General features: G+C 49.8%; 1 protein-coding gene across 9 annotated transcripts; it reads left to right on the forward strand.

The window, feature by feature from the left end:
• Positions 1-1,944: 1,944 nt before the first annotated feature.
• Positions 1,945-27,403, forward strand: CHST10 (carbohydrate sulfotransferase 10). Of its 9 annotated transcripts, none has more exons than XM_021925112.2 (9): positions 2,232-2,264; positions 4,502-4,572; positions 12,084-12,346; positions 13,091-13,222; positions 17,158-17,249; positions 20,824-20,904; positions 21,388-21,622; positions 23,904-24,009; positions 25,736-27,403. In XM_021925112.2, the coding sequence occupies exons 4-9, from the start codon at positions 13,123-13,125 to the stop codon at positions 26,271-26,273; spliced, it is 1,152 nt and encodes a 383-aa protein (XP_021780804.2). In that variant the 5' UTR covers positions 2,232-2,264; positions 4,502-4,572; positions 12,084-12,346; positions 13,091-13,122; the 3' UTR covers positions 26,274-27,403. The 9 variants fall into 9 exon arrangements, with proteins under 9 accessions (XP_021780803.2, XP_003909079.2, XP_021780808.2 ...); XM_021925114.2 differs by lacking the exons at positions 2,232-2,264; positions 4,502-4,572 and adding exons at positions 10,496-11,239; positions 11,898-11,997; XM_021925111.2 differs by lacking the exon at positions 12,084-12,346 and having other exon boundaries at positions 1,945-2,264.

Consider the following 27,403-nt stretch of genomic DNA (forward strand, 5'->3'; position numbering starts at 1 on the left):
CCGTTTCTACTAAAAATACAAAAATTAGCCGGGCGTGGTGGCATGCACCTGTAATTCCAGCTGCTTGAGAGACTGAGACAGGAGAATCACTTGAACCCAGGAGGCAGAGGTTGCAGAGAGCTAGGATGGCATCATTGCACTCCAACCTGGGCGACAGAGTGAGATTCTGTCTCAAAAAAAAAGACTAAATACTAATATTTTCCTAGAAGTTCATTTATAGGAAAAAAAGAGGAACTAGAATAATTTGGAAAAACTCCCCCAAAAAACCCTCAGTTACCTTAGTTGTCAATGTGTAAGCTTCTAGAACAGACTCCATCTTTTAAAGTTTTGAACAGTATCTTAGGAATGCAGTAACAACGGTGACAATAGTGTGTGTTTGTTGCAATGTTTACTACTGGGGGACAACTGTGCTTTGTACTTTAAATGCATCCTCTCCAATATTCTTTAGTACCACACTTTTTGTTGTTGTTGTTGTCTTTTTTTGGAGTTTTGCTCTTGTTGCCCAGGCTGGAATGCAGCGGTGAGATCTCAACTCACTGCAACCTCCGCTTCCCAGGTTCAAGCGATTCTCCTGCCTCAGTCTCCCGAGTAGCTGGGATTACAGGCACATGCCACCACGCCTGGCTAATTTTTTTTGTAGTTTTAGTAGAGACAGGGTTTCTCCATGTTGGTCAGGCTGGTCTCGAACTCCTGACCTCAGGTGATCCACCTACCTCCGCCTCTCAAAATGCTGGGATTACAGGCATGGGCCACCGTGCCCAGCCTAGTACCACACCCTTTATAGATGAGAAGACTGGGACACAGAGAAATGAGAGTGTGACAAGGTCACAGCCGTATGTGGTGATTAAGGCTGTGAATCCATGTGGTCTGATTCCCAGAGCCTCGATCCCTAAATCCTGCATAATATGCTGCATCACATCTAAGCTTCACATTTACTTACTTCTTTTCTGCCATGCATGTGCATTGGTTCAAATCCTCAAAGGGAAATGCAATGTCTCATCTCAACCACAGGGCCCAAAAAAAGGGCTCAGTAAACATCTTCAGCATGAGGGACAGAATCTTTAAACCATGATTAGTAAGGGTGCTAGAAGTGAAATACTCAAACAGCCAGCTCCTTCAGTATTATTAACTCATTAAGGAGGGAACCAACAGAAAATTTAAAAAAAGGCTTGTTCCTTAAAAACTTTGATGAAAATTGTGTGTGTGTGTGTCTGTATACATACACGTATCTATTTTACTTGTTTGCTAAATAGACACAGATATACTCAGGTAGTTAACAAACATGTAGGTTGTATAAAAATAAAACTAGTTTATCTTCTTTTGGGCAATAAAATCCCAATACCTTTGAGGTTGACTCAGGCCTTATCCATTTCTGCAGGTTAAGAAGTTACAAGTCTTCAGGTCTGTAAACTGTTGAGGCCGTTATCATTGTCCTTCGTTAGTCCACTATACCTGGACAACAGTGACATCTCTAAGACAGGCAGCCAAGGGGGTTCTTTTACGAACAGAACGTCCCCCTTTTATTAAGCTGGCTTATTAGAAAATGCTAGAAGTTACCCTTAACGCAAGCAAGTGGCCTTTTTCCAAGTCCGGGGATTTAAGAAATTTACTTACCTATTTTTTGCATTTTTCCAAGGTGGTTTTTTTTTAATTTTCGTGTGCGTGTGGGTTTGTTGTTGTCGTTGTTGTTGTTTTGGTTTGGGTTTTTGCCTTTTTCCAAGTTTGGGATTTCTTTTTTTTTTTTTTTTTGATCTCATAAAGCAAACCTGTTTTCTGGATGGAGGCCCAGCGGAACTTGTTCCGGCCGCACGTCTCGGTCAGAACGAACGCTTCTGCAGCGGCAGGAAGGGAGGCTCGGGATCCGGGCCTGGGGTTCCGCGGCCGCGCCCCTCCCCACTCCCCGCGGCCCGCTGGAACGCGCACGGCCGGGGACGGTGGCGGGTACGCGCGCGGGCAGGCGGCGCGCACGGCCGGGTAGGCGCGCGGGGGCCGCGTGGGGCGGCGGCGTCCTGGCCCCCAGAGCCGGTCTCGCGCGCTGGGAGTCTTCCTTCCGCCGCCGCCGCCGCCACATCCCGGGACCCTACGGGCCGCGGCGCGGAGGCCGCCAGTGGCGGCGCAGAGGCCTCGGGGCAGGGTGGGGCGGGCCTCCCGCGCTCCCGGGACCCCGCGCGCTTCGCCCACAGGCCCGGCGAGGCCCGACCCGCGCTGCGCCCCCAGGGCCGGGGGAGGAGCCTAAGGACCCGGACGAGCGCCGCTCCAGTAGGGTGAGCCCGGGGACGCGCAAGCGGGTGGGTTTCAGCGCCCGGGCCCCTGGCCCCGCCGCGGGGCGCACGGAAAAACCGGAGAACCTGCGGGTTTTGTCCTGGCGAGCCACATCCTGGTGTGTTTTGGCGACTTGAAGACCTCCCTAGTTCGCGGGAGTAGCGGGAAGAGCCTTCCTCGCGTTAATTATGCAATAAGAAGGCGTCCTTGTACGGGATACTGTGACCCGCGGAATTATTGATACTTGTGCGAGCCTACGATTTACTTCTTTCATCCTTGGCCGAGAATTTGCGTTTGTAATTGTCGATGGAGAGAGGAAGAAAGGGTTCCGCTCGGGTCCAAGGAGCATGCTGAGGAGGGCGGGGAAGAAGGAGCATGTGCAGCCTCAGTGCGAGGGGAGGCAGGGGTGGGGATGCACGTTCCCGGCCTGACGGGCCTCGGGGTGCCCAGAGCCTCTGATCTTCGCTGTCAGGAGGCCTGTCCCAAGTTGGAGGTTGAGGCATGCAGTTCTGCACTTCTGGCTGGGAAGGTGAACCAGGTTTTCCAAAAACTGTCATTTTTGCTTTCCAAGTCTGCAAGGCAGGAAAGGGTTGGGCAGTGAATGGAAAGCAGTGCGGCCAGGTTCTGGTTAGCTCAGCGGCAGGACTGTCATAAAGGTTTTTTTTTTTTTTTTTTGGTCTGAAAACCGGAGTCTGGGGCTTTGGGCCATGAGGAGTTGGGTTATTGCATTGCTTGAAGTGCCAGAGTGAGACATGTCTCAGACGCTGTTAAAATTAGGCAGCTCAGTTTAGCTCTGGCTCTCTGATCACCAACCACCTCCTCCTTCACTCTTTTCAGTGACTGGGTTAAAAAGGAAAGACACAAAGGGAGAAGTGGTCTTTCCCCTTCCCTCCCCGTTATAATTAGAGCTTAGTCCATCTTGGCTCAGAATTGGAATTCAGAATTCAGAATTGCTCTTGACCCTGAAGAATAGAATCTCAAAGAAATACCTGAGCGGAAAATTCTTTCCTTCGCTGAAATGAAAATTGGGGTGTTTGCAAAACTGAACAAAGAAAGGAAAGAATTTGTAAACATCACAGGCAACTTGCAGTTATCTTCGGATCATTTTTCAGTGTTTGAGGAGTTCATACAATAAAAAGGTGGGAGAGAGCCAGGAATGGAAACAGGGGGGAGAGGTGATTGCAGGACCTTAGAGACTGCAGAAACCCAGGAGTTCATTTTCTTTTCATACACGTCTGGATAACGTGGATGTGAGGACCATCAAATGCCGTACATGTTGTTTCTGACAATGATGGTCTACATATACAACAGTGGTCCCATAAGACTGTACTACCTTATTATTACTCTACCTTTTCCAATTTTAGATACACAAATACTTACCATTGTATTACAGATGCTTACAGCATTCAGTACAGTAACAGCAGTACAGGTTAGTAGCCCGGGAGCAATAGATGATTCCATATAACCTAGCTTTGTGATCAGCTGTGCGATCTAGGTTTGTGTAAGAACACTCTGATGTTTGCAGAAGAACATCGCCTACCGACACGTTTCTCAGAACGTATCCCTATTGTTAAGTGATGAATGACTGTATATAAAGCTTGATCTTTCAATCGGCGTAATAGGAAATTGCTTTTAATTTTAGCATTGAGTTCTCAGAGTAAAGGGAGGCAGAGAGAGACCCTGCTGCATGTGTCCCAGTCAGCTTGGGCTTTGTTGTATGTGAAATGAGTTGTATGTTTATTTTTGGTAGATCATCTAAATCCGTGGTCTCTCTAATTCCATGAATTTGGCTTGTTTCTGGTTTTTTATGATAGGACATTTGGCTAGAATTTTCCAGGTGCTAAAGGTGTAAGGAGCACAAAAATCCAGAGAACATTTTGCATTGGAAGAATTGATCATCTTATATAGGAATCCTTTACCTAGTTCAAACATGTGAAACGGGCATAATTGGATGTGATTATTTTTGCTACAAAAAAATGTTTCATTTTTCAACCTGAGTTACATGGAAGAGTCTTTTAAACAGCTAGTGGTTTTGGTACATTTAGAATATTCATTTACCAAGAAATCCAAATATAGCCTGCCTTTGTAAGAGACCCATTCTGCCAAATATATTTGAATCATCAAAATGGTTAACTATTTCCTTCCTAAGTATAAACCAAGTTGTATTAAGTAAGTTGATCTTGTAACTTTTAATGATGCTTTTTTTTTTTTTTTTTTTTTTTTTAATTTTCCTATCCAGTGACAAGAGGAACCAAGAACCTCAGTTCAGGGGAAACACAGCAAGGAAATGTGAGCCCCAGGCTGCAGAAGGTACGCGAAGGAGAATGTGAGCTCATCAGTTATTTGAGCATGCTGTTCAGTATTGTTACTGCCTTTTTTCTTGCCTGTGCAGATTTTAAACTTTTGATTAGAAGTATGTAAATGTACGCTTAGAAACGTTTCCTTAAATGTAATAATAGGAGCGTGCTCTGAGTCTGGGATTATGTGAGTTAGTACCTGCTGAGACCTGTGCCTGGCACGGAGTGAACCCCATACAGGTGTTTACTGTATATTATTGTTCATGAAAACCTGTCTTAACTACAGGTATATTTCTCATTCGACAGTTAAGAATATGTTTTCATTCTCCTAAGGGTAGTTAATTGTTCCAAGGCGGTAAATTGTAAGGATGACAACAGAGAAGACAAAGGAAATTTCTGAACACAGATTGAGAGAAACCTTTACTGTGAATTTGAAAGTTTCGGTGACATGCAATAGAACTTTATAGTATAAACTCATATGCCACACTTTGCATTATGAAGTTGTAATTTAATGATTCTAATGATAGGGTGATGCATTGTAGTTCAGAACATGCTCAGGGTTGACGGTGAAATGTCCCCGTTTCTGCAGCCCTGGTCTGTCTAGTTCTCATCTCCCCTGTCATCCTCCTGGGGTTACCAGCTCCTTGTACATTACCAGGGTTTTTTTGTGTGTGTGTGTGTGTGTGAAGTTCCTTTTAGAGTCTAGCTGTGTTTTAAAAGTTGAGCCCTGGATATGTGATCCCTGGTGTGTGTATGAGGTGAGGTTGTCAGTCAAGGTCCTCCTCATCTGACCCACGCCGTCCCTGCTTGCCCACTCTGCGTGAGGAACACTGGCCTTCTTGCCACTTTTGGAATTCTGGGACCCAGACCACAGTCTTTGCCCCGGGGTCTGCGTGGCTTGCTCCCACACTCTGTCCTGCCTTTTCTCAACATGTCCTGCCCATGCCCTTGTTTATTAGCCACTGCACCTGCCACCTGGCTTGATCATATACATGGATCACTTGATTTGTCTATGGCCCGTCTATGTCTGTTAGAAGGAAGCACTGTGAGACCAGGGAATGTGTGTGGCTGTATCCCCAGAGCCTAGCGCAGCCCCAGCTCAGAGGAGGGCTTTGGTAAATACTGCTGAATGAAAGAATGTCTGGAAAAAGGCTGGTTAAGCAGAGTGAAGTGGGCTTATTTACCGTGGGACTTTTCAGAACCTTTACTAAGTGAACGCGCATATTAGAAGTGGGGCCTGGCAGGTGGGAGGCAAACTCATCAGCAGAGTAAGAAAGGCACTGTGCTTCTTCATGACAACTCAGACGTGGGGAAAAGCTGCTGGCAGGAGTGGTATTGGCAGCTGAGCAAAATGAATTTACAAGTTTCCTTTTCGAAATGCAGGGGAGGAAGGATTTGCATCAAGAGATGGTAATAGTAACATTTCCATTGTTAGTAATTACAAACATGTACAATGTGTGCTATTTTTCTTTTATTGAAGGTGAGGAAGGGGAAGATGAGGGTGTGGATTCTTCCTTCCCTGACCCTGCTTTCTCCATAAGGCCTTAAGTTCTTCAGCTGCCAGTTCAGCCTTGTGGGATGAATTGAGGAACCAAATCCTCTGGCTGCGTTTCAGATCCTGACATCCTTACTAGTGAAGATCCCATTCAATGACTGGAAGTAGGAAAGCTCTGAAGATGGATATGCAGATTCTAGGGGTCAGGAAAGGCTCTCTTCAGGGCCTGCGCAGTTACCATGACTGGAGGGCGTGCAGGGGCTCAGCTTCCGCTCCCACCATTAGCTCTAGAGGCACTTTGGGAGTTGTCTTGGCTCCTTGAACAAAGGGGAGTTAATTACAGAAAATGCCAGGCTTTTTAAAGGCCATTTGTCACCTGGCTATAGGGAGAGCAGCAGCCCTGGGCAGAGCCCTGAGGAAGGACTCCTCATGGCAGGCCCCAGGCCCCTTGTAGATGAAATAATGAGCCTTGGTGGTGTCATCCCCAGGTAGGAGGCAAACCCCATGATGCAATTCTTTATTCAAAGAAACAATGCAGAGAATAGGACGGCCTTAGAGGAGCTGGGGTGAAGTGAATTTGGAATGCCTCTCTTTAAAAAAAAAAATGGGACAGAGTTTTGTGTTGTTTTCCAAAGTCAGACAAAGCCTAATTCTACAGAGTCTAGTTACCCATAGATGGGAGGGCTGGAAAGGAGAGTAAGATGAAGGCAGTGGTGGAAGGTCTTAGATTCTAATTAAACCTCTTTTAGCTGTGTATTTGGAACGTTTGTAATTCAGAGCATCAATAGACTCTCGTTGACTAGACGCTTTTTTTGCTGCCAATTTTCCTTCTTAAGATGGAAGGAGGTGGTGGGAGAATGGCATTTATGCCAGAATGCCTAGAGTCTGCATTTTAACAAGATCCCCAGGGGCATTCATGTCGGCATTAAAATTTAAGAAGGGCTGAGGTCCTGGACCAGCAATTCTCAGCCCCAGCTGCTCATTAGAGTCACGAACAGAGCTTTAAAAGAATGCGTAGGTACTGCCTCCAGAGATCTGTGTTGTCTTGGCTGGGGTATTCTCGGGGCGCGGGGTGTCACTGTGTTTCTTGAAAGTTTCCCAGGTGTCCAGCCAGGGCTGTGATCCACCACCCCAGACATAAAGCCAGACACCTTCAGATGTCGAGATTCGGAAGGCACATCATCCCGAAGCAAATGACACCACGCTTAGCTGGACACACCGCTCTTTAGGATTGATCAAAACCCACCACGTCAGATAATGTGGATCCTCCTAGCTCATCCGCTGGCTTCCAGAGCCACAGCCAGAGATGATGGGATGTGGAGCACCCAGCCGGGGTTGCTCATGTCCCATTAGAATTCTCCCTCCTCCATGAATGGAAATGACCTTGAGACCGGGCCGTTGCTGAGTGGACATTTGCTTTTTGCACCTTTCATTGTGCTGCCGAAGAAATTGTTTCAAAATTTAAATCAGATCATGACATCACCACCCCTCTTTTCAGGTAAAACTCTCTTCAGGGGCTCCCATTGCTTGCAAGGAAAACACCGTAATAGCTCTGGAAGGCCCCATGTTGTCTGGCCTGCATCTGCCTCAGCCTGTGCCCGGAACTCCAGCCACATGGGCCTGCTTTTAGTTACTCAGAGGCCCCTTCCCTTGGCCTGGAACCCTGCCCTTCACCTTAGGTGACTGTGCTGGCCCCAACCACTCTGCCCAAGGCACATACCCTTGTATTTTCTCCCCACAGCACCATGTGCCTCTCACACCATCAAGTACCACTCCTCAGATAGATTCTTTCCTTCGTGTGGGCCTGTTAGACGACAGGCTCCATAAGGACAAGACCTGTGTGTGTGTTTGGTTAGGGACTCAGGGTCATATCCTTGGCAGCTGTTTTACTGGATGAATGAATAAACTGGATACTGGATAATGAATAATGGCTTGAAGTCATTAGTTTTAGGCTATTTCGTCCTTAAACTTGTATGCACGTACATACCTGTTCATGTTTGAGCACTGGATTTTGTAAACTGTAGAGATACTGGACCTGAGGTATTTTGAGAGAGGACCGGGCTGTAGTCTTACTGGTTCTGATTGGCTCATGTGGGATGTGACTTGTAGAACAAGTCCCAGTTTTCTAAATTTTTAACTAGTCCGGGTGCAGTGGCTCACACCTATAATCCCAGCGCTTTGAGAGACCAAGGCGGTGCATCACTTGAAGTCAGGAGTTCAAGACCAGCCTGGCCAACATGGTGAAACCCCATCTCTACTGAAAATACAAAAATTTGCCGAGCGTGGCATGACTGTAATCACAGCCACTCAGGAGGCTGAGGCAGGAGAATCGCTTGAACCCAGGATGTGGAGGATGCAGTGAGCCAAGATCGCCCCACTGCACCCCAGCCGGGGCAACAGAGAGACACCCGGCCTCAAAACAAAAAACAAAAAACAAAAAAAAAACTTATTACAAATATTTTAAGTATGAATTGTATAAAGTACAAAAAGACCTCTTACTGTCCTCTCATGATTTTATTCTATGTATTACATATATGTATGTATGTTTGTATATGTGTGTAATCGTATCTCACACATACGTGATTTTTTTTTTTTTTTTTCTTGAGACGGAGTCTTGGTCTGTCACCCAGGCTGGAGTGCAGTGGCCAGATCTCAGCTCACTGCAAGCTCCGCCTCCCGGGCTTACACCATTCTCCTGCCTCAGCCTCCTGAGTAGCTGGGACTACAGGCGCCTGCCACCTCGCCGGGCTAGTTTTTTGTATTTTTTTAGTAGAGACGGGGTTTCATTGTGTTAGCCAGGATGGTCTCGATCTCCTGACCTCGTGATCCGCTCGTCTCGGCCTCCCCAAGTGCTGGGATTACAGGCTTGAGCCCCTGCGCCCGGCCACGTAATTTTTTTTAACAAGTGGGATCACACATTCCATCCTGCAACTTGTCTTTTTTGTTTACTGGTATATCTTGACACTTTAGATATGGATCTATGTCATTGGCTTGCCTTTCAGCATAGAGTTTTATTTAAAATGAAAACGTTTTTGGACTTTGGCATGATTTCCTAACCCCCCCAACCAATGTGTTTTAAGTAGTAAGTGTATTTGAATGCATATACATGCTGTGGCTTAGATCATTTTCTTTCCAAGTAATACTGAAGTCCTCATAGCATTTGGTTGTTTTCTAGTCTCGGTTAACGGATATTAAACATGGAACTGCTCTGTGGAGACTGGAGAAATATTTTGAGGTTGAAAGGGGGCCTCATTCTTGGAAAAGCCCGGAGACCCTCAGGGAGAGGGTTGGGCAGGCTGCCTCCTGAAGTACCTTTCCACGTTCCTGAATTCTAGCAAGTTGCTCAGTTGACACAGTCATTTAGCAAATAGTGATCGTTGGCTCGTGGTATGCCAGGCACTGCTGTCCGGACCAACATGAGCCCACGTTTTGCAAGGAGAGCAAATGGCACACAGCGAGAGCATGTGGGCTGTGCTAGGTGCAGTGGGGGAAGTGGAGCAAGGTCAGGCGGCGCAGAGCAGTGCTGGGGGTGCCACCTGGGTGGTGATGAGGCAGAGCTGACTCTTCCTTTGCTGCCCACGGGAAAGGGAGCAGGCCCTGCTCACCCCGAGTGTACAAGAAGCCCAGTGACTGAGAGCGGCTCCTCAAAGAGCTCCCTCCTGGACTCCACAGTGACTGCCCACAGGCTCTGTGGCCTGCAAGGGGCCCTACAGCCCGATATGGGAATGCTGGCAGGCAGATGTGCTTGAAATGCTGATAGGGGTCTGGGGTGTAATGCGCTTCTCAAGAGAGTGGCTTTGGCAGGGCTAGGGTTTTGCTCCTGAAGCTTTGCAAATCCACAGCCCCCACTGGAGTCTCCACATGTCCTGGCACCATCCCGGGGACAAGAAGCAGGGAATAAGCAGGGGAAGGAGGTGGGAACCCTGCAGTCCACCCTTCTCCTGTCCTAATGGAGTGGCCAGGGAAGGGGAGACTCTCTGTATATCTTAGTTTGGTAAGAGTTTGCAGAAGTCAAGTTAAAAATGGATTTTTTGAAAATGAAATACCCATCTGAAGGAACACATTGGATGGTACGTTGTAAGTTGCATGATTGTTGAGAAGGTCTCCTGACTAATGCGTATGCAGGTGGCTGTTTATTCTCGTGGATGAAAAATGGGAGCCCGAAGAGCTCTTCGGTGACACACCCACAGCCACCTAGCTAGGGAGAGGGTGAGTGCAGACCAGTCCCTGACCCCCAGCCCGGGTGAAAGAAGCTAAGAGCTCCTGACTTTAAATGAAAATCCAATACTTAGGAAGGCAAACATGGCTTCAGGATAGCGCGCCTCTCCGTTTTCAGCTCGCGTAGGTGGCGAAGTCCTATCCCTAGGCCAGCCGGCTTCCTGGAGAGCAGCAGAGGGGCTCTTCGTTTCCAGGTGAGGCTTCATCATCTTCCCGCTTTACCTGCAGATATGAGCTCAGTGGGCGAAATCGTATTAGATCCCCTCAGAAGACTAGTTCCCATTGGAAAGATTTGATTCTTAAACTATAAAAACCTCCCAAGTGCTGCCCCAAGGCAGGGCAAGGGTGCTTGGGGGTTGGAAGCCCGGAGGCAATGAGCAGGGCAGGCAGTGGAGTGCGCAGTTCCCGGGTCCTCCCACCACGTGCTCTGCAGTCAGGCATCATGTGCAGGACGGAGGCAGTGCCTCTTATCACTCTTCCCTCTTTCATAGCCCTGAGCCTAGGAGAGGGTGGGTTGTAAGTCCCAGGATACTCAGAGCCAGGACCTCTCTGTTCAGAATTGCATGCAACCTGCTTGGTACATCCTGTTCTTTTTACTCCCTCCCGAACCCACTCTGGTGCCTCTGCTGCCCGGTTAGAAACAGTCTGCAGCTGGCATTTTTCAGGGGGGTGCTCTCACTGTGACCGATGAGGATGGATCCCCCTGAGTGCACTGTCTTACAGGGATGAGCTCAGTGGACTCGGTACTGCTGGGCCCTGCATCCTCTGGTCACGGTCTAAGCCTCAGTTTCTAGAAGGGAAGTTGCTGGAATAAAAGTATGTTTTGTTTTTTCTGTCTCCCTGGGGCAGACCATACTGTGGCATTAATTTCTGGCAACCACACTGAGAAGGTTGTAGATTAAGCAGGAAAATCATGAAGAGTGCCAAGGGATTGGTCAATTTTTACTGGGGGTCTGCACCAGGCCAGGTGGGTGCTGGTTTTTTGTCTTCATTGTCTCATTTAATCCTCATGGCCACTCTGGGAGGAGGAGGGCCTTCTATTAGAGATGGGACGTTGAGGCTTAGAGAGGTTGAGTGACTTACGGAGTCACAGAGCTCACACGTGTGAGCAGGGATTTGAACCAAGTCTGGGGCTCTTCACTTTGTGCCTCACCGCCTCTGACAAAGAGTGGTGGAAGGAGGAGGGGATTATGGGATGGAGACAGGAGACAGGACAGCTGGCTTCCAAGGAATTTGGCATGTCCCCTGCTGGGTGGTGTTGCTGATAAACTACAGTATGCTCGGTTAAATCCGAAGTTCAGAAAACAACACATAGGTTTTTTTTTTTTTTTTTTTTTTTTTTTAGTATAAGTATATGCAATATTTAGGACTTTATACTAGAAAAAACCCTGAAATTAAACCTAACTGGGTATCCTGTGTTTTTATTTGTTCAACCCGACTTGGGGAACCCTGGAAGGATGCTGGGCCTAATATCTGGGCACAAAAAATACTGGTTTGGGAGCGGGGGGGTATAAGTGTGTCTCATGCAATATTTAGGTTATACTTACACTAAAATTTTATGTTGTTTATCTGAAATTTAATCTTAACTTGTGGGGGGTGTCCTGTATTTTTATTTGTCTAATCAGGCAACCCTATTGGTGACCCCAGGAGACACACGAAGCCTTATACACGGGCACCTGAGCGTGGCTCATGAGCCATTCGGAGAAAACCCAGGCAGCTTGGCAGGTGGTGAGCTCCCCACTGCAGGCTGTATTCAGGTGTGGCCGGATAAACACGTGGTGGGTGTGTCACAGAACGTATTTGCATTCCAGATGCCTGGTTCCAGTGAAATTCTAGGATGTAAATGTTGAGACCAGGAGGAGAGTGAGTTACCTGGGTCTTCCTGGAGCTCTGAGCCACGCAGGGTTGGGAAGCTCTCTCTGAAATTACTTGCCGTCAGCACCGTGTTGAGGGGACCGCTTCTCCCTGCCAGGCAGAAGTGATGGATGGCCTCAGTCCGTTGGTGGAAGCCAGCTCAGCCCAGGGTCATATCTGTACGTGGAGAGCTTTGGCTTGAAGAAGCACTGCGTTAAAGGTGAAATGAAACACACTTTCTTGTGTCACCTGCCAAGAACTGACAGTGACTTCCCAGTTCTTTATGTGCCTCCTGCAGCAGAGTGTGGCTTCTGTGCCATGTGAGGACCGACATGCCCCGTGTTGCTCCCTGGCTGTGATAGCATGAAAAACACCCACCTCAGTGTTCTACCCAGTCCGTTGCTGGCGAGTGGGCAGAGGCGAGAAGCATCAGTGTTCGTTCGTTTGCTTTTTTAGAGCTTCTCTAGGTGTGGCTACATCTTGTCAACCAGTCAGAATTTTAAACACAGCCAGCTCATAATTGCCCCAGCATGGCTTCTGCCCACTGTGAACGACCCTCAGCTACGGCCTAGTCCTTGGCAGGCCTCTTCCTGCCACCTGCTTCCAGGCCGTCGTGGGAGCTCACTGGGACCTTAGCCTGGGCCCAACAGGAGTCAGGGAGCAAATGTGCAAAGGAGTCTTATTCTGTGTTCCAAAAACACACAGAGGTGGTCTTCTCTCTTTATCCTGTCTCTCCATTAGGGTGTTCTAAATTTGATTTTATTATTGAATCCATCATTTATATCATTAATTCAATGTGGAATGTTAAGTTAAATGCCAAGTGAAGCTACCTTATTGTAGCAGTGGGAAAAAACGGAAATATTTGTGCTGACACTTACTGACGGAAATCACCTGCCGTCTTCACTCCTCTTTGTTGACTTGATGTATTTGTAAGCAGCAGGGGCGTCTCGCTTGTGTTTTCCAGGAAGAGTCAGTGAATGGCTGCAGTGTGACAACATGCACCACCAGTGGCTGCTGCTGGCCGCGTGCTTTTGGGTGATCTTCATGTTCATGGTGGCTAGCAAGTTCATCACGTTGACCTTTAAAGACCCAGATGGTAGGTATGCCTCGTGGCGGAATGAATTTTGGCTAATTCAGACCTTGCTGCAACACTGTTCCTAGGTACATGCACAGATGACGTCTGTCACAGAGTCAGAGGACTCTCATGCCAGCGGGGACCTTGGAGGTCATGGCCTCCATTCCTTTATGTTACAGAGGTGCGAGGGGAGGTGAGAGGGAGGGGCTGGAGGGTCTTTTCAAGCATCTCCTCTGGAGGAAGGAAGGTGCTCTCTGTGGCTGAGGCCTGGGTGGTGCCTGAGGAGCAAGGAGCAGGGCCTCCTCCCAGCAGCGCAGTGGCCATATGCCTTGCAGCCGGGTGCCTCTCAGGCTCGCAGTTAGAAATTCTCTCTGCCTCTTGTCATCATGAGAGGTGCAGCCTCAACTGCTCGGCATGGCCACATGTGTGAAGGTCACCCTCCGTGCAGTGGAGGGGGGTCATTTAAATGTATGTCTTCAGGTTGTCTTGGAGGCTTTTTTAGCTCTACTGAACATAGGTATTCAGATGAGGACGGATAAAGAGCGCCAAACTGGGTCTCAGAATTGCTGATTCTACTTCGTGCTCTTGTCATCGGCTTGTCTGCATCACAATGTTTCTCCCGCCACATGGACACCCTGCCTGCTCCGGCACCGCCCGTGATTGCCCTGAGCAGGGTGAGGCGCTCTGTGGTCTGTGGAGTGCTGGATATGTCCAAAGAGGTGTGTGAGGTGCTTTCCAGCCCCAAGGCCACTTCATTCAGTGGCCAAGCAGGCGAACACGAGGAGGCCAGACACATGTAGTCATTGAAATCCTCATTCACGCCGTGGATTGGCCCATTCCTTCAGGCTGATGGGGAGATACTGGGGAACGTAGGTGAGCACAGCATCTTTACTCTGCACTGCGCTTTGTGTGTCCTCCTGCCGATAGTGGCCTTGGGAAGGGGCAGCTAGGGATGCCTCCGTGCCAGCAGTCTTTCCTGGAGGCTGCACTGACCTGTGTTGTCTGTGTGACTGTGGGGAACGGCCCCTGCTCCACCCCACAGAGCTCCCAGGCACGTCCCTGGCTGTGTCAAGGGCTGCCCGATGTCCTACACCTCCTGCCCCATCCTCTCTCTGCCCCACCCTGTCTGCAGAGGGACAGCGAGGTCAGAAGGGAGGTCTGCAGGGAAAAGAGGGACACCCTGAAATTAGCCCGCATGGTGGTTCTCCCCGTGACAGTTGTTGGGCCCTGATTGGCTGTCATTGCATGTCCCACCTCATCCCCCAGGAGCCCTCGAGAGAAACCTGTGAGGTGTGCACAGCCTCGGGAGGTGGTATTACACCTACAAGTATCTGGGCAGGTGTCACGGAGCATGACAGCTCACACCCAGGACTCGGGGTTCCGTCAGCAGAGCAAGGGTCGATGCTTGGAAGGTTGCTGGAATGTGAGACGATGATCTCAGTGTGACAGTTTGGACATTTTCCGTGGCAGCTTCAGCCCAGTGACATGCCACTGAGAGATCCCTCCTGAAGCCCTGGCGCTGTGGTTCTCATCCCCGCAGCACTTCAGAGTCACCAGTGGGATTTTACAAACCTGCTGTGCGTGAGACCCAGTGGAGGAGAACCCCAGGGGTGCGGCCAGTTGAGAAGCACAAGTTGAGAGCCTAGCTGGAGCACGGAAGAGAAGCAGAGCTCTGAGAATAAGAAATAGGTGTTACTCGGGATGCTCCTAAATGTCGCCTCCTGGTGTGGAAGGCACTCAAAAGCCAGGTCATGAGGTTAAATTGTTTATGGTTTATTTTGCTTAAAAAAGTAGGAGTAGATGTGATACATTTTAGTGAGACTTCTATCGGTAATAGTTAAATAAGACATGTGCCTTTGTGTGTTACTGTTACCTGGCAGAATGGCCTCTAAAGAATGCCGTGCTTCCCAGCGGCGTCTGGTAGATGAGGTCTCATTCTCCTTTGATGTATCGAGTTTCGTGCTGAATGTTTTCAGTGTAGACACTGATCCTGGAAGGTAAGCAGGGGTGGGCCCAGTTAGAAAAAAAAAGCAAGTGTAGGCGTGGAGCAGGGTTTTGTGAAGAGGAGAAAAGGAGTGGTAGGGAGTGTTAGAAGATAAAACCTATGAAGAAAGATGAAGGGCTTTCGGATTTTATACCTGGAGAGGGGCACCGCAGCCAGCGGTCCTTAATCCTGCCCATGAGATCCTTCCAGCCGGCTGCCTGAAGGCGAGTGGAAGGGGGCGTTTCCCCTGCCCTGTGAGATCTGGTGTTGTGGCGTGTGGGTGCTGGGTCACTGAGATGGGAGAGCTGCCCCAGACCCCGAGGCAGGGGGTGCTGGTGCTGAGGATGCTGTTGGCCGCACAGCGTCCAGTGAACTCAGCGAGAATCCTCTGTCGTGGGCTCACTCCAGTTGCGGGGTGGCCGCCACGGCACTACCCAGCCTGCTTCACTCACGTGGGATGTTACCTAATTGTCCCAAAATACCTGGTTAGGATCCTGAAGGTGGATGTCCGCCGGCCGAGTTCTGGATGCAGGATGCGAGCTGACACGCAGCATCTTGCCAGTGCACAACGACGCTGGGCTGAAGCATCAAGAGCATTTACACTTAGAGCCTGCCCTACAGGCGTCAGAGAGGCCCTGGGCTGGGGTGGTGTAGGCCTCTCCCCTGGAGCCCGCCCTTCCAGCACTGTGTTTAGAGAGTGTGCCCCGGAGCCTGGATCTTGGGCAGCACAGGAAACCCAAAGGGTTGTGTAACCCAAACCCAAACCCAAAGGGTTTGTAAACTTGTGGCCATAAAGGGTTTTTCACGTGTTGGAGTTTATTTCACACACGTTCACGGTGTTTTTGGTTATGAACCGGAAGCCCATTGTGAAGTGTCACGACGAGGAAATAACAGACGCAGCAGTGTCCTCAGCGGGGAGTTCCATTTCCTGGAAAGTGCGTGGAGAAGCCTTGGCCTCAGTGCTCCCGGGCTGCCCTGTCCTCTGGGACAGGGCCGGCCTCAGAACCCCGGTCAGTGGTGTGCGTGTTCTTCTCACCTACCTGCCTTTCCCGGTTTCTCCTGCCACTGGAGCCCCTAGGAAGAGCATGGCTGTCTTGAGTTGCTGTTTAAAGCAACACTTTTTTTAGTGTTACAGTTTCTGTTCAGCTCAGCAGTGGAGCCAGTGATATTTGTGGCAATGATTTATCCTCAGTTAGCAAATTTCAGTATCGTATTGAACTAGGATCAGGTGTTGTAACTAGATTTTCTCGTAGGAATATAAATCCCCCTCAGTGAAGGGAATGTGATGGAATCATATGGCGAGACTCAAAATGACGCCCTTGTGGACCTGGTTTGTGTGTGTAGGCGCTGGCTTTTCCTCTCTCCTGGTTGACCTCATCCGTTCTGAGCCTCTGGAGGGCGGAGCCTGTGATGTGAAGGTCTCTGCAGCCTTGACCATCTTTGCGTGTGTTTATTTGCCGTCTGTGGATACTCCCCAGTGGGATGTCTGGGTGTGTCGTACCTGTTTTCTAATTGGATTGGTTGCTTTTTTAATTGTTGAGTTTTGAGGGTTCTTTATATATTTTAGATAGGAGTCCTTGGTCAGATAAGTAGTTCGTAAATATTTTTTCCCTGTCTGGAGCTTGTCTTTTCCTCCTCTTCAAATGGGCTTTCACAGTGCAGATTTTCTCCTTGGTTGTTTTTTTAAAAAGATGGTTGGTTTCATGTTTCACATTCAGGTCTGTGATCCACTCTGAGTTCACTGTTGAATAAGGGGTGAGGTTTGGATCGAGGTTTGTTCCATGTGTGCATGTCCAGGTGCTCCAGCACCATTTGTTGAACAGACCGCCCTCCTCCGCCGAATGGCTTTTGTGGCTTTGTCAAAGGCATTCCAGCGTCTTTGAGAGCTTCTATTTCTGGGGCCTCTGTTCTGTGCCATCCACCTGTGCGCCTTTTCCTTTTAGAGAAGACATTCAACTTCTCTGTCTTCCAGTGTACGGTGCCAGACAGGAGTTTCTGCTCCTGACAACCATGCCGGAAGTGAGGAAGTTGCCAGAAGAGAAGCACATTCCTGAGGAACTGAAGGTGGGCACAGCCAGGCCGTGGTCCTTGTCCCCTCGAACACGGCACGGGGAGCTGGCCTTCCCCTGTGGCCGGTTCCGCTTGTCATCACGTCTGCGTTAGAGCCTTTTCCTGTGTTACTTCTCCATGTTTAGTTCACTGTGTTAATTTCCATTTGGGGGAGGCAGAGGCCAGGTCTATTTTTGTGCTCCTCACAGAGCTCGGTGCATCAGGGCTGCTCCGTCACTGTTGGTTGGGTGGCATTCCTGACCAGGTGAACATGAGCCTCGCCCGGGTAGCCGAGAGTATTGGGCAGGGTCAGGAGGAAACCAGGAGTGGGAGAAGACGTCTCACCAAGTCATGGGATTTTAGAGCAAAAGGGGGCCCTGGACAGTAGAGCAACTAATTCAGCCTCCAAATTCTGTGGATGAGAGAACTGAGCCTAGGAAAAAGGCAGATCCTCCACAGTCCCATGGAGTTCCTGGCGGAGCTCAGGCCTGCTGACTTCCACCTAGACCTTGCCTGGCTTGACATTCTGGCTCTGCGTCTTTCTCTGCAGGCTTCTTGTGTACCTAAATTCCTAATCATTCCCTAGCTGGGATGAGGGGTGCACTCTGGAAGGCCTCTCACTTCCTAACCCCCATTCTGGAGCTAGAGGGTCAAAGTTGCAATTGTGCCAGAAGGGATGAAATGGGTACAGCAAGCCCTGAAAATATTTTTAAGCCCAGAATCAAGCCATAGAGATGGGGACAGCTCCTAGCCATGGTTCACAGTGTAAGGACGATAAATTAGAACTCAGTAAACATAGAACACACACACCAGTCAGAGTAGAGTGCTGCTGGAGGTTACTTCTCGTACGACATTGAGGGAATGGAAGTCAAGTCTACAGAACTCTGGGACAGCCTAGGTGTTGCTTTTAGGTTGAGGCATCCCAGGGTAAGAAAATAATTTGGATGGGCTACAGAAACAAGACCAGAAAATCCTGTGGAAAATAGGAGAGTGACTTTAATAGGATGGATTTAAAAGGAAATCAGTTACATGGGTGAAAACAAATGCAGGGTAAGCCTTCGGCAAAGTGTCACAACAAGGTTCCCTCGAGGATGCCACATCCTGTGAGGAAGAGGGCGGTCATCTTGGTGCTCCCTCTCCCTCTCTCCGGGTGGAGGGTGCTCCCGGAGAGATTGCCAGCCTGCAGGAGTCGTTGCAAATAAAAAGACTGCGCCTGAATGTGCTTTACAGTTTGCAGTGTACTTTACTGGGTTTCAATTTCATTGGTCTTCTGAGCCGCCCTCTGAGGTATATTTTTATTCTCAGTTTGCATTTGGGAAACATAAGGCTTAAGGAACTGTGCTCACTGGGTCAGTATCCCCTGGACAGCCAGTTGTGATCCTGGGCTTTGAACTCAGTTTCCTCTGTGCCCTTCTCTTACCCCCTGCTGCATTCATTCTCATGAGACTCAGATGGGAGGGGAGGGAAGTGGGGGATGTCAGGAGTAATGTCCGCTGAGGCCACATGTCCTTGGGTGACACCAAAACTCAACATGTGTCTTCTCACAAGGAAGGGGATTTATCAACGTGATCAGGTTCCATAGCTTGCCTTTAAAAGTTTTTTTTGGCCGGGCGCAGTGGCTCACTCCTGTGATCCCAGCACTTTGGGGGGCCGAGGCGGGCAGATCACCTGAGGTCAGGGGTTCGAGACCAGCCTGGCTAACATGGTGAAACCCCATTTCTACTAAAAATACAAAAAATTAGCCAGGTGTGGTGCCATGCGCCTGTAATCCCAGCTACTTGGGAGGCTGAGGTAGGAGAATCACTTGAACCCAGGAAGTGGAGGTTGCAGTGAGCTGAGATCGTGCCATTGCACTCCCGCTTGGGCAACAAGAGCAAAACTTGGTCTCAAAAAAAAAAAAAAAAACTTTATTTTGTGCATGATGTAGCCAAATGTTTGAATGGAAAATAGAAAATAATATCTATCTTTAAATTGGTTTTGTGTATTTCCAAAAGGAAAAAAGAAAACAGTGCTCATTCGTAGACACAATTGAACAGGAAATCTTTTTTCTTTAGCTGGGCATGGTGGCTTATGACGCCTGTAATCCCAGCACTTTGGGAGGCTAAGGCAGGAGAATCGATTGAGCCCAGGAGTTCGAGACCAGCCTGGGCAATATACTAAGCCCTCATCTCTACAGAAAATACAAAAATTAGGTGGTTATGGTGGTGTGTGTCTATAACCCCAGCTACTTGGGAGGCTGAGGTGGGAGAATCACTTGAGCCCAGGAGTTGGAGGCTATAGTGAGCCATGATTGTGCCACTGCACTCCAGCCTGGGTGACAGAACGAGACCTCGTCCCTTAAGAGAAGAATTTTTGTCTTTGTCTTTAATGTTTTGCTCAAAGAAAAGCAATATCTAATATCTTTTTTCTTGTTGTTCAAAGGAAAGCAATATTTAAAAGTGCAGAGTTTTCTCCATTTTCTAAAGGGAACTTGCTGGGACGTGCTCTCCCCTGACGCGCTGCTCTTGAGTGCCATCCATGATCGGGGTTAGGTTTGGAACAGAGGGAGAAGACAGAGGCTTTTTTGGGATAAGTGAGCAAGAGGCGGGATGGATGAGGAAGTGAGGTTAAATGAGACCCGTTCTTCTAAGAGCAAGGAGAGTGCCTGGCGTGGCTCCTGATTTTCTGTGGCGGGCAGAGGGCCCCGGGCAGCCGCTGATGCCCTGTGGGGAGGAACGGAGGCCACTCTGCAAAGGGGCCTCTCGCTTCCAGTGTCTTCATCTCGGAAAGCAGGCAGTCAGGAGCCCCCAGGACGCCCTTCCCACCACCAGGGAGTCCCAGGAAATTCACTTAAACACACGAGGGAGGAAGCATCCTGGCCAGAGGTCATGAGTGTAAGGGAGTTTGGTTACAGTAGATCCACAAAGGAAGAGCTGGGTAGGGGGCATTGAGGGGCGCCCTCTGTCATCCTGATAGTTCCAGCGTCTGCATTCTAGTGTGTTCTAGAAGGCTTACATCCTTCCCATTTTCTAACTGACATTGTCCCCTGGGAGGACAGGTTGTTAAAACTACCCTATAAATGGATTTCCTGGCAAGCCTAGCGCATTTTAAAAGATATAACAAGGACATTTGGGTCCATTCAATACAATTATTTGGAAGGATTGCCTGCTTTGAAATCTTGGGAAGTTCTGTGTAGCTTTAAGAGATGATAGATGTAGCAGCAGAAGCCTTCAAAATGCTGAGAAACAGGGCCACAGCTAGAGGAGGCGGATGGAGTGGTGGTGGCGGAAGCAGCCCTGCTATTCAGGAGTGCCCTCGGGATACCCCCGGGGAACAAGGAGGTGTGAGCAGCAAGGGGACTTCAACTCACCGAGGACAGGGGGCCTCTGAGCAACTTCTGTGTGTACTGGTACATCTCCCTGTGCCCCCTCCAACCCACGCACACACGAGGCCTCTCACGTTACAGGTATTCTCTTAGGTTCTAAAACAGCCCTGAAAAGAAAGGACCAGCATGTAGAATTTGAGCTTTTTCATTTTCTTTCCCCCTAGCCAGAGGATTCCAAACCTCTTACTTTGGTTTTTAATTTTCTTTTTTTTTTTTTCCCCCAAGACGGAGTCTTGCTCTGATGCCCACACTGGAGTGCAGTGGTGCGATCTCAGGCTCGCTGTAACCTCCACCTCGCAGGTTCAGGTGATTCTCCTGCTTGAGCCTCCCAGGTAGCTGGGATTACAGGCATGCACCACCACACCCAGCTAATTTTTGTATTTTTAGTAGAGATGGGGTTTCAGTATGTTGGCCAGGCTGGTCTTGAACTCCTGACCTTGGGATCTGCCCACCTTGGCCTCCCAAAGTGCTGGGATTACAGACATGAGCCACTGTGCCCGGCCTTATTTTGTTTTTTAAAGTCAAACTTCTCTTCAAAGACGTCCGAGGAACCAAGCTTGCATTCATTTTCCTTGCCCAGCCTGCCGATCGGGCTGGTGGAGAGGCTCTGAGGAAGGCCTCGGGAGGGGGCTGGGGGTAGTGGGTGTCACTCTGTAGAAAGGCAAGGAAGGGAAGAAAAGAGGGCCCCAGATGGAAAGGAGGGGATAGGCCAGCAGGAGCAGCTCTGCTTGACCCGGTCCTGCCTCTTTTAATGGTCCCTGGGCCTCTTCTGCTCCGTGTCACCTGCAGCCAACTGGGAAGGAGCTTCCAGACAGCCGGCTCGTTCAACCCCTGGTCTACATGGAGCGCCTGGAACTCATCAGAAACGTCTGCAGGGATGACGCCCTGAAGAATCTCTCGCACACTCCCGTCTCCAAGTTTGTCCTGGACCGAATATTTGTCTGTGACAAGCACAGGATTCTTTTCTGCCAGACTCCCAAAGTGGGGAACACCCAGTGGAAGAAAGTACTGATTGTTCTGAACGGTGTGTGTGGGTTCGCGGAGTGTCCCTCTGGGAGGGGTCTCGGCGGTCGTGGCTGAGGAGGCTGGGGAGGACGGCCGGGAGGAGTCACACAGGGGCTGGTTTCTCCTGAAAGGGCTGGTGGCCTTCCAGTCAGGCCTGCTTTTGTGGTTTCCTGTTAGTGTTGTGCCTTAAAAGTTAGGGGGGCTCATTTAGACACCGATTCTTTTCAAAGGGGCACAGCCACAGTCCGGCTCTCCTCACCTGTCACAGCGGATCCTCGCTTTTGGTGGCTCGCCCACCCCCAGGCCCCCCTCCTTTGTCTCTTCAGGTTCCCTGCGCTGATGGTTATGGTCACCCACTGTGTCCCACGTCCCCAGAGCCCCACACTCGCTGAGCCGCCAGGTAGCCTCACGATTACCCTCTCTGCAATGAGAAGGGCTCACACCATAGATCCTGGGAGGGGAGGCCTGGCCCGGGGCCTGGGGCCTCTTTACCTGCAGACCAAGCGTTCTTTGTCAGTGAGCAGGAAGAAATTGTGCCCCATTTCACACTAAGCATCTGCGTTCAGAGGATTGAGTCAGCTTGCTTCAGGAAACCTGATGTTTGCTAGGGAACAGATTAGATCATCACAAAGTGACCTCATACACGGCAGTTTTGATTACTCACTACTCTTTTTAAAAAGAGATGTTTATTTATTTTAATTCCAATTAGTCTAAACCTATCCTCATAATTATGGGCTCTGCTTATGAAATTTAGCTTCAGACAGAAGTTAGTTCCTGTCAGCAGCAGTGGGATTCCTGGATCAGGAATCAGATTTTGGGGCACCATGGGTGGGTGGTCCTGGGGCTCCATGTCCTGCTTGCCACTCCTGATGCTGCTCACAGAGTCCGTGGTCACTCCTGGCCGCTGTTTGGCCTTCACACGGGTTGGCTGGGAGAAAGCATGGTGGCATCTCGTCTTCCGGTTGTCACATATAGTTAATGTGCTTCTGCAGTCATTGGATAGCATGCTGGGTTTTCAGAAGCAGAAGGAGGCTGCAAATCAAATTGAAAACAAGAACTATACAAAAGACTCACAAATCAGCCACCACAGTGTGAAGCAGCATACTTTAAGAAGTAAACACCCACTTACAAGGGCAGTATAGAAATCGGAGTGGGCTTGCTGTGTCATGTAATACAGAAGCGGGTGGTCCTTGTGGCTGTCTTCGGTGACCACTGGTGTACCTAGATGGGGACAGGTATGTGAATGGGTCCATGTATGGACCCACAGAGCTGGTTCTGCCATTGTGCCCTTGAGAGCAGGGCTCCCCACGCCTAATTTGCAACCATCCATAGCACATACTGCAGAGTTCTGGACTAGGCTTTAAACACTCGGGGGAGGAATGAATAAAACAGACAAGACTGTGTCCACTGCTCAGATGGCCAAGGGAGAGTCTTCCCTGCCAGGTCTCCAATCTTAACCCTACAGGATTAACACAGAGATGGATGTTAAGGTTTGCAGAGGCTTGGAGAAAACCTCAGCATACTGACGTTTATTTCCATTTGTCTGCATTGAGAAAAGAGTGAAAAACCTGCTCGGCCCCCAGGCCGAGGATGACCCTGCCCAAGTTCCATTCAGCAGCCTGGACCCACACTGGTCCCTGATGACAGACCCTGGCTGTTGGCACGGCCCTGCCTACTCGACACGCCTTGTCCTCTTTTGACTCCTGTCTCAAATGTATCCCATAGCTTAGTCAGATTTTTCCAGCATCAAAAGGTCCTTGCTCCTTGCCAGCCTGGGATGCTCCGGGGGTACCTGAGCGCCACTGTGGGCCGGGCGGCATGTGGTGCTTGGAGAGCTTAGCCTGTCTATGGGATAGGGCTGTGAAGCTGCCGCCGGCATCTGTTAGCACGACGTTCCAAAGTCCTGCTTCTCCGGCATTTTCCCCCAGTCTCAGAGTAGAGTAAGTGTTGCTGGTGTTAGGAATTCTGTTTGCATGCAGCGATCTTCCTCTAATGGCAGATTTAGCCCAGTTAGGTCCGTTGCCAGGGGTAGGCACTGCCAGCATTTCCACTCCTGCTCCCTCCCCCTCCTCTCTGAAAGCGTCAGTTTCCTCTAGTTGGCTTATGGATTCACCAGAAGCTTTTCTTCACTCTCTCATCCTGCTGGCAGAAGCAGTTGAAACTCAAAGACCTAAACTTGGATATTGGGGGTGGGCGTGTCATGCACACGTGGGGAACATGGGGCCCGAGGTAAGGACATGCCCTTCTCTAAGGGGCGCACTGGAGCAGCCAACCCGCCTTCCCTTCTGTTTACTTCCCAGGAGCCTTTCCTTCCATTGAGGAGATCCCCGAAAACGTGGTGCACGACCACGAGAAGAACGGCCTTCCTCGGCTCTCTTCCTTCAGTGATGCAGAAATTCAGAAGCGGTGAGAGCAGCTTCCTCAAAAGGGAGAGGGGAGTTTTTGTAAACCTGGGAAGAAATTTGGGAAAAACCCCAGGCTCAGTTCTGTACTTGCCAGGTTGATTGGAGGACCACAGAGGGCTGTCGGTTTGCGTCAGTGAGAGGCAGCTAACTTCACCCCCCATTCAGCTCCTCTCAACTCTCAGTTCCTTCTGAGAATTTCCAGCCTCACCTTCACACAGTCCATTGACATGAAGGTTACATAATTTTATTGATAGAAATGAGCAGACAACTTTGTTCTCCTTTGGTAAAGTTTTATAGATTGCTTGCTGAATATGATCTTTTCTTTACAAGAAAGGGATTTGGATTGCAGAGACCTCACTGAGTATTTGATTCTCCCGGAGGCATTGTGCCCAGTGCCGTGGGAGCTGCCCCCGGAGTGGTTGTGTGGGCTACAGCCAGCATGGGCAGGGTAGAGAGACAGAACCCCTGATCGCGGCAGGGATGGAGTCCAGGCTGGGCACAGTGGCTCACGCCTGTAATACCAGCACTTTGGGAGGCCAAGGTGGGCGGATCATTTGAAGTCAGGAATTCAAGACGAGTGTGACTGACAGAAACCCCGTCTCTACTTTAAAAAAAAAAAAAAAAAAGCCATGGTGGCACACACATGTAGTCCCAGCTACTTGGGAGGCTAAGACAGGAGAATTGCTTAAACTTTGGAGGCAAAGGTTGCAGTGAGCCGAGATCTGGCCACTTCACTCTAGCCTGGGTGACAGAGCAAGACCGTCTCAAAAAAAAAAAAAAAAAAAAAAAAAAAGATGGCATCCTTAGCTAATAAGTGAGAAAGTTCTCATGCAGTAGCTCTCAGGTGGCCTGGGACAGCAAAGCTGAAAAGGAGTGAGGATACAGAAGCAGCAGCTCACATCAGGTCACCAGCTGGATTTTGCCTCCTGGGTCTGCAGCCACCTGCCTTGCATGGCGCCCGTCCACCCTTACAACCCTTACCAGAGATGCTCCTGGTGCGGACTGTCCTGCTGTCGCCTTGAGCACTCGTGGGGCTTTTGTGAGACTCAGTGAGTGAAGACGTGCAAAGCACAGAGAGCAGTTTCTGGCCCGTCGTAAGCATGCCGTGTTCTGTGGTGTCACTGTTGTCATCGTCACTGCTGCCGGCCCTCCTCCCCAGGGCCCTGCTCTGCTGCCGCCTGCTGGCAGCTCACCCAGACCCGCTTCTGCCCACTGGAGTGTGAAGCCTGACTCTCCATTTTCTCTTGCCCCCCTTCCCCTGGCAATTGGAATTGAATTTTTTAAAATATGCCCTTAAAGTAACTTTCCCTGGCCTCATCTATTCCTGACTCACTCATAGTTCCTGCCCTTAGGATTTTCTGCCCAGGAACAACATTTGTAAACATTCTTGAATCATTGAATCAATGATTTTGAATCATTCAAGTAAAACAGAATGTAGATTAAATAGATGTCTTTACAGTGACTGCCTACGATGAGTGCTGTGGCCTTGGACAGGTAAGGTTTTCCAAGCCTCCGTTTCCTCACCTGCCAAGTGGGGTAATAACAGGATTAATCCACAGGATCTTGGAGTAGATTAAGTAAGAGACATGTGGAATGCGTTCACGGCAGCCTCGGCAGGTGAGGGTCCCATGCACAGTGCTGCGCTCCGCTCACTCCTCCCTCTCCCGCCCCCTCGGCTGTGACCTCCTGGGGTGTCAAGTTAACCTCTTGTTCATTTTTTTCCTTAGATTGAAAACATACTTCAAGTTTTTTATTGTAAGAGATCCCTTCGAAAGACTTATTTCTGCATTTAAGGATAAATTTGTTCACAATCCCCGGTTTGAGCCTTGGTACAGGCATGAGATTGCCCCTGGCATCATCAGAAAATACAGGAGGAACCGGACGGAGACCCGGGGGATCCAGTTTGAAGATTTCGTGCGCTACCTGGGCGATCCGAACCACAGATGGCTAGACCTTCAGTTTGGGGACCACATCATTCACTGGGTGACGTATGTGGAGCTCTGTGCGCCCTGTGAGATAATGTACAGTGTGATTGGACACCACGAGACCCTGGAGGACGATGCCCCCTACATCTTAAAAGAGGCTGGCATTGACCACCTGGTGTCATACCCGACCATCCCTCCGGGCATCACGGTGTATAACAGAACGAAGGTGGAGCACTATTTCCTGGGCATCAGCAAACGAGACATCCGACGCCTGTATGCACGTTTCGAAGGGGACTTTAAGCTCTTTGGGTACCAGAAACCAGACTTTTTGCTAAACTAATGCATAGGACCTATGAATTCAAATATCTTTGTTAGACCTGGGGCTAACCAGGTGGAGGTCGGAGCCCAGAAATGACCCTTTCTCCACCACACCCCTCCTTTTAGGATGCCTGGGGTCTCCCACAGGGCTGTGAGTTGCCTCGACATATGACTCAGGGCCCCGACTGTTACAGCTTAGTTCGGATGTAAGATGCTCTGAGGACCCTGCCCCCACCCCTGCCATTGTCATTAGGATGTCGCTGGCCTTTGCTTACCTCACAGGGGAGAGAAGACTTAAGATTTGCAGTTTGACAGCCCAGCAGGGAGGACGCATCACACAGCGTTGTTAGGAGCCATTTCCCTCAGGTGTCAAGGAAGGGGATGTCCCTGAGGTTCTCCTGGCTAGTTGGGGTGGCCTCACCCGTCACTGGGTCACTGGTTGGTTGCAGGAACAGCACCCAGCACTCTGAGGAGGGACAGAGAAGCAAGGGGACTGCTGAAACCACAGAGGCTTTTGCAGCATCAGATCTGAGGAATAAAACGGCACCTCTGGCCTTCATCTGGGTGCTGCTACGACTGTGGAGGCAAAGCATTCTTTCTGTGACTGTTTTGTTCCCGTGGTCAGCGATGGCCAGAGGGTGGTGTGGTGTGTGGGGGTCCATCTCCACCTGTCTCCTCCAGGGAGCTCCCACCTTGGAGCTGAAGACTAGCAGGGGCCACATGCCAGCATCACAGGATTCAGTGTCGTTTACATATTTCGATTCCTTTCATCTCAGCAAAATGGGCACCGCCAGAGCCATTTCTCATCATGCCACCATCCTGGACCATGTGACTGGAAGGTGGGTAACCAAGTTCACCAGCAATAAAACCCATGGCCCAGGTAGCCTCCAGCAGCGTGACTTCCTGGCAGCGAGGTAGGCCCTGGTGCAGGGCAAGCCACAGCGACCATCTCAGATACCATCCACAGCCAGGGTCGCTGTGACCCGGGACAGTTTCCTGGGGTGAGTGCCAGCCTGAGCCTGCATGGTGCTGCCGAGCCCGGGGTAGAGGAGGGAGTCAGGCTTTGCTTCAAGGCGGCCTCTACCTTTTCTCAGAATGGTTTCCTGAATGTGTCAATGTGAAAGTAAAATAAAATGTATGTGCCAAACCTGA

This window comes from Papio anubis, chromosome 14 (assembly GCF_008728515.1).
Source record: "Papio anubis isolate 15944 chromosome 14, Panubis1.0, whole genome shotgun sequence".
Lineage (NCBI taxonomy): Eukaryota > Metazoa > Chordata > Mammalia > Primates > Cercopithecidae > Papio > Papio anubis.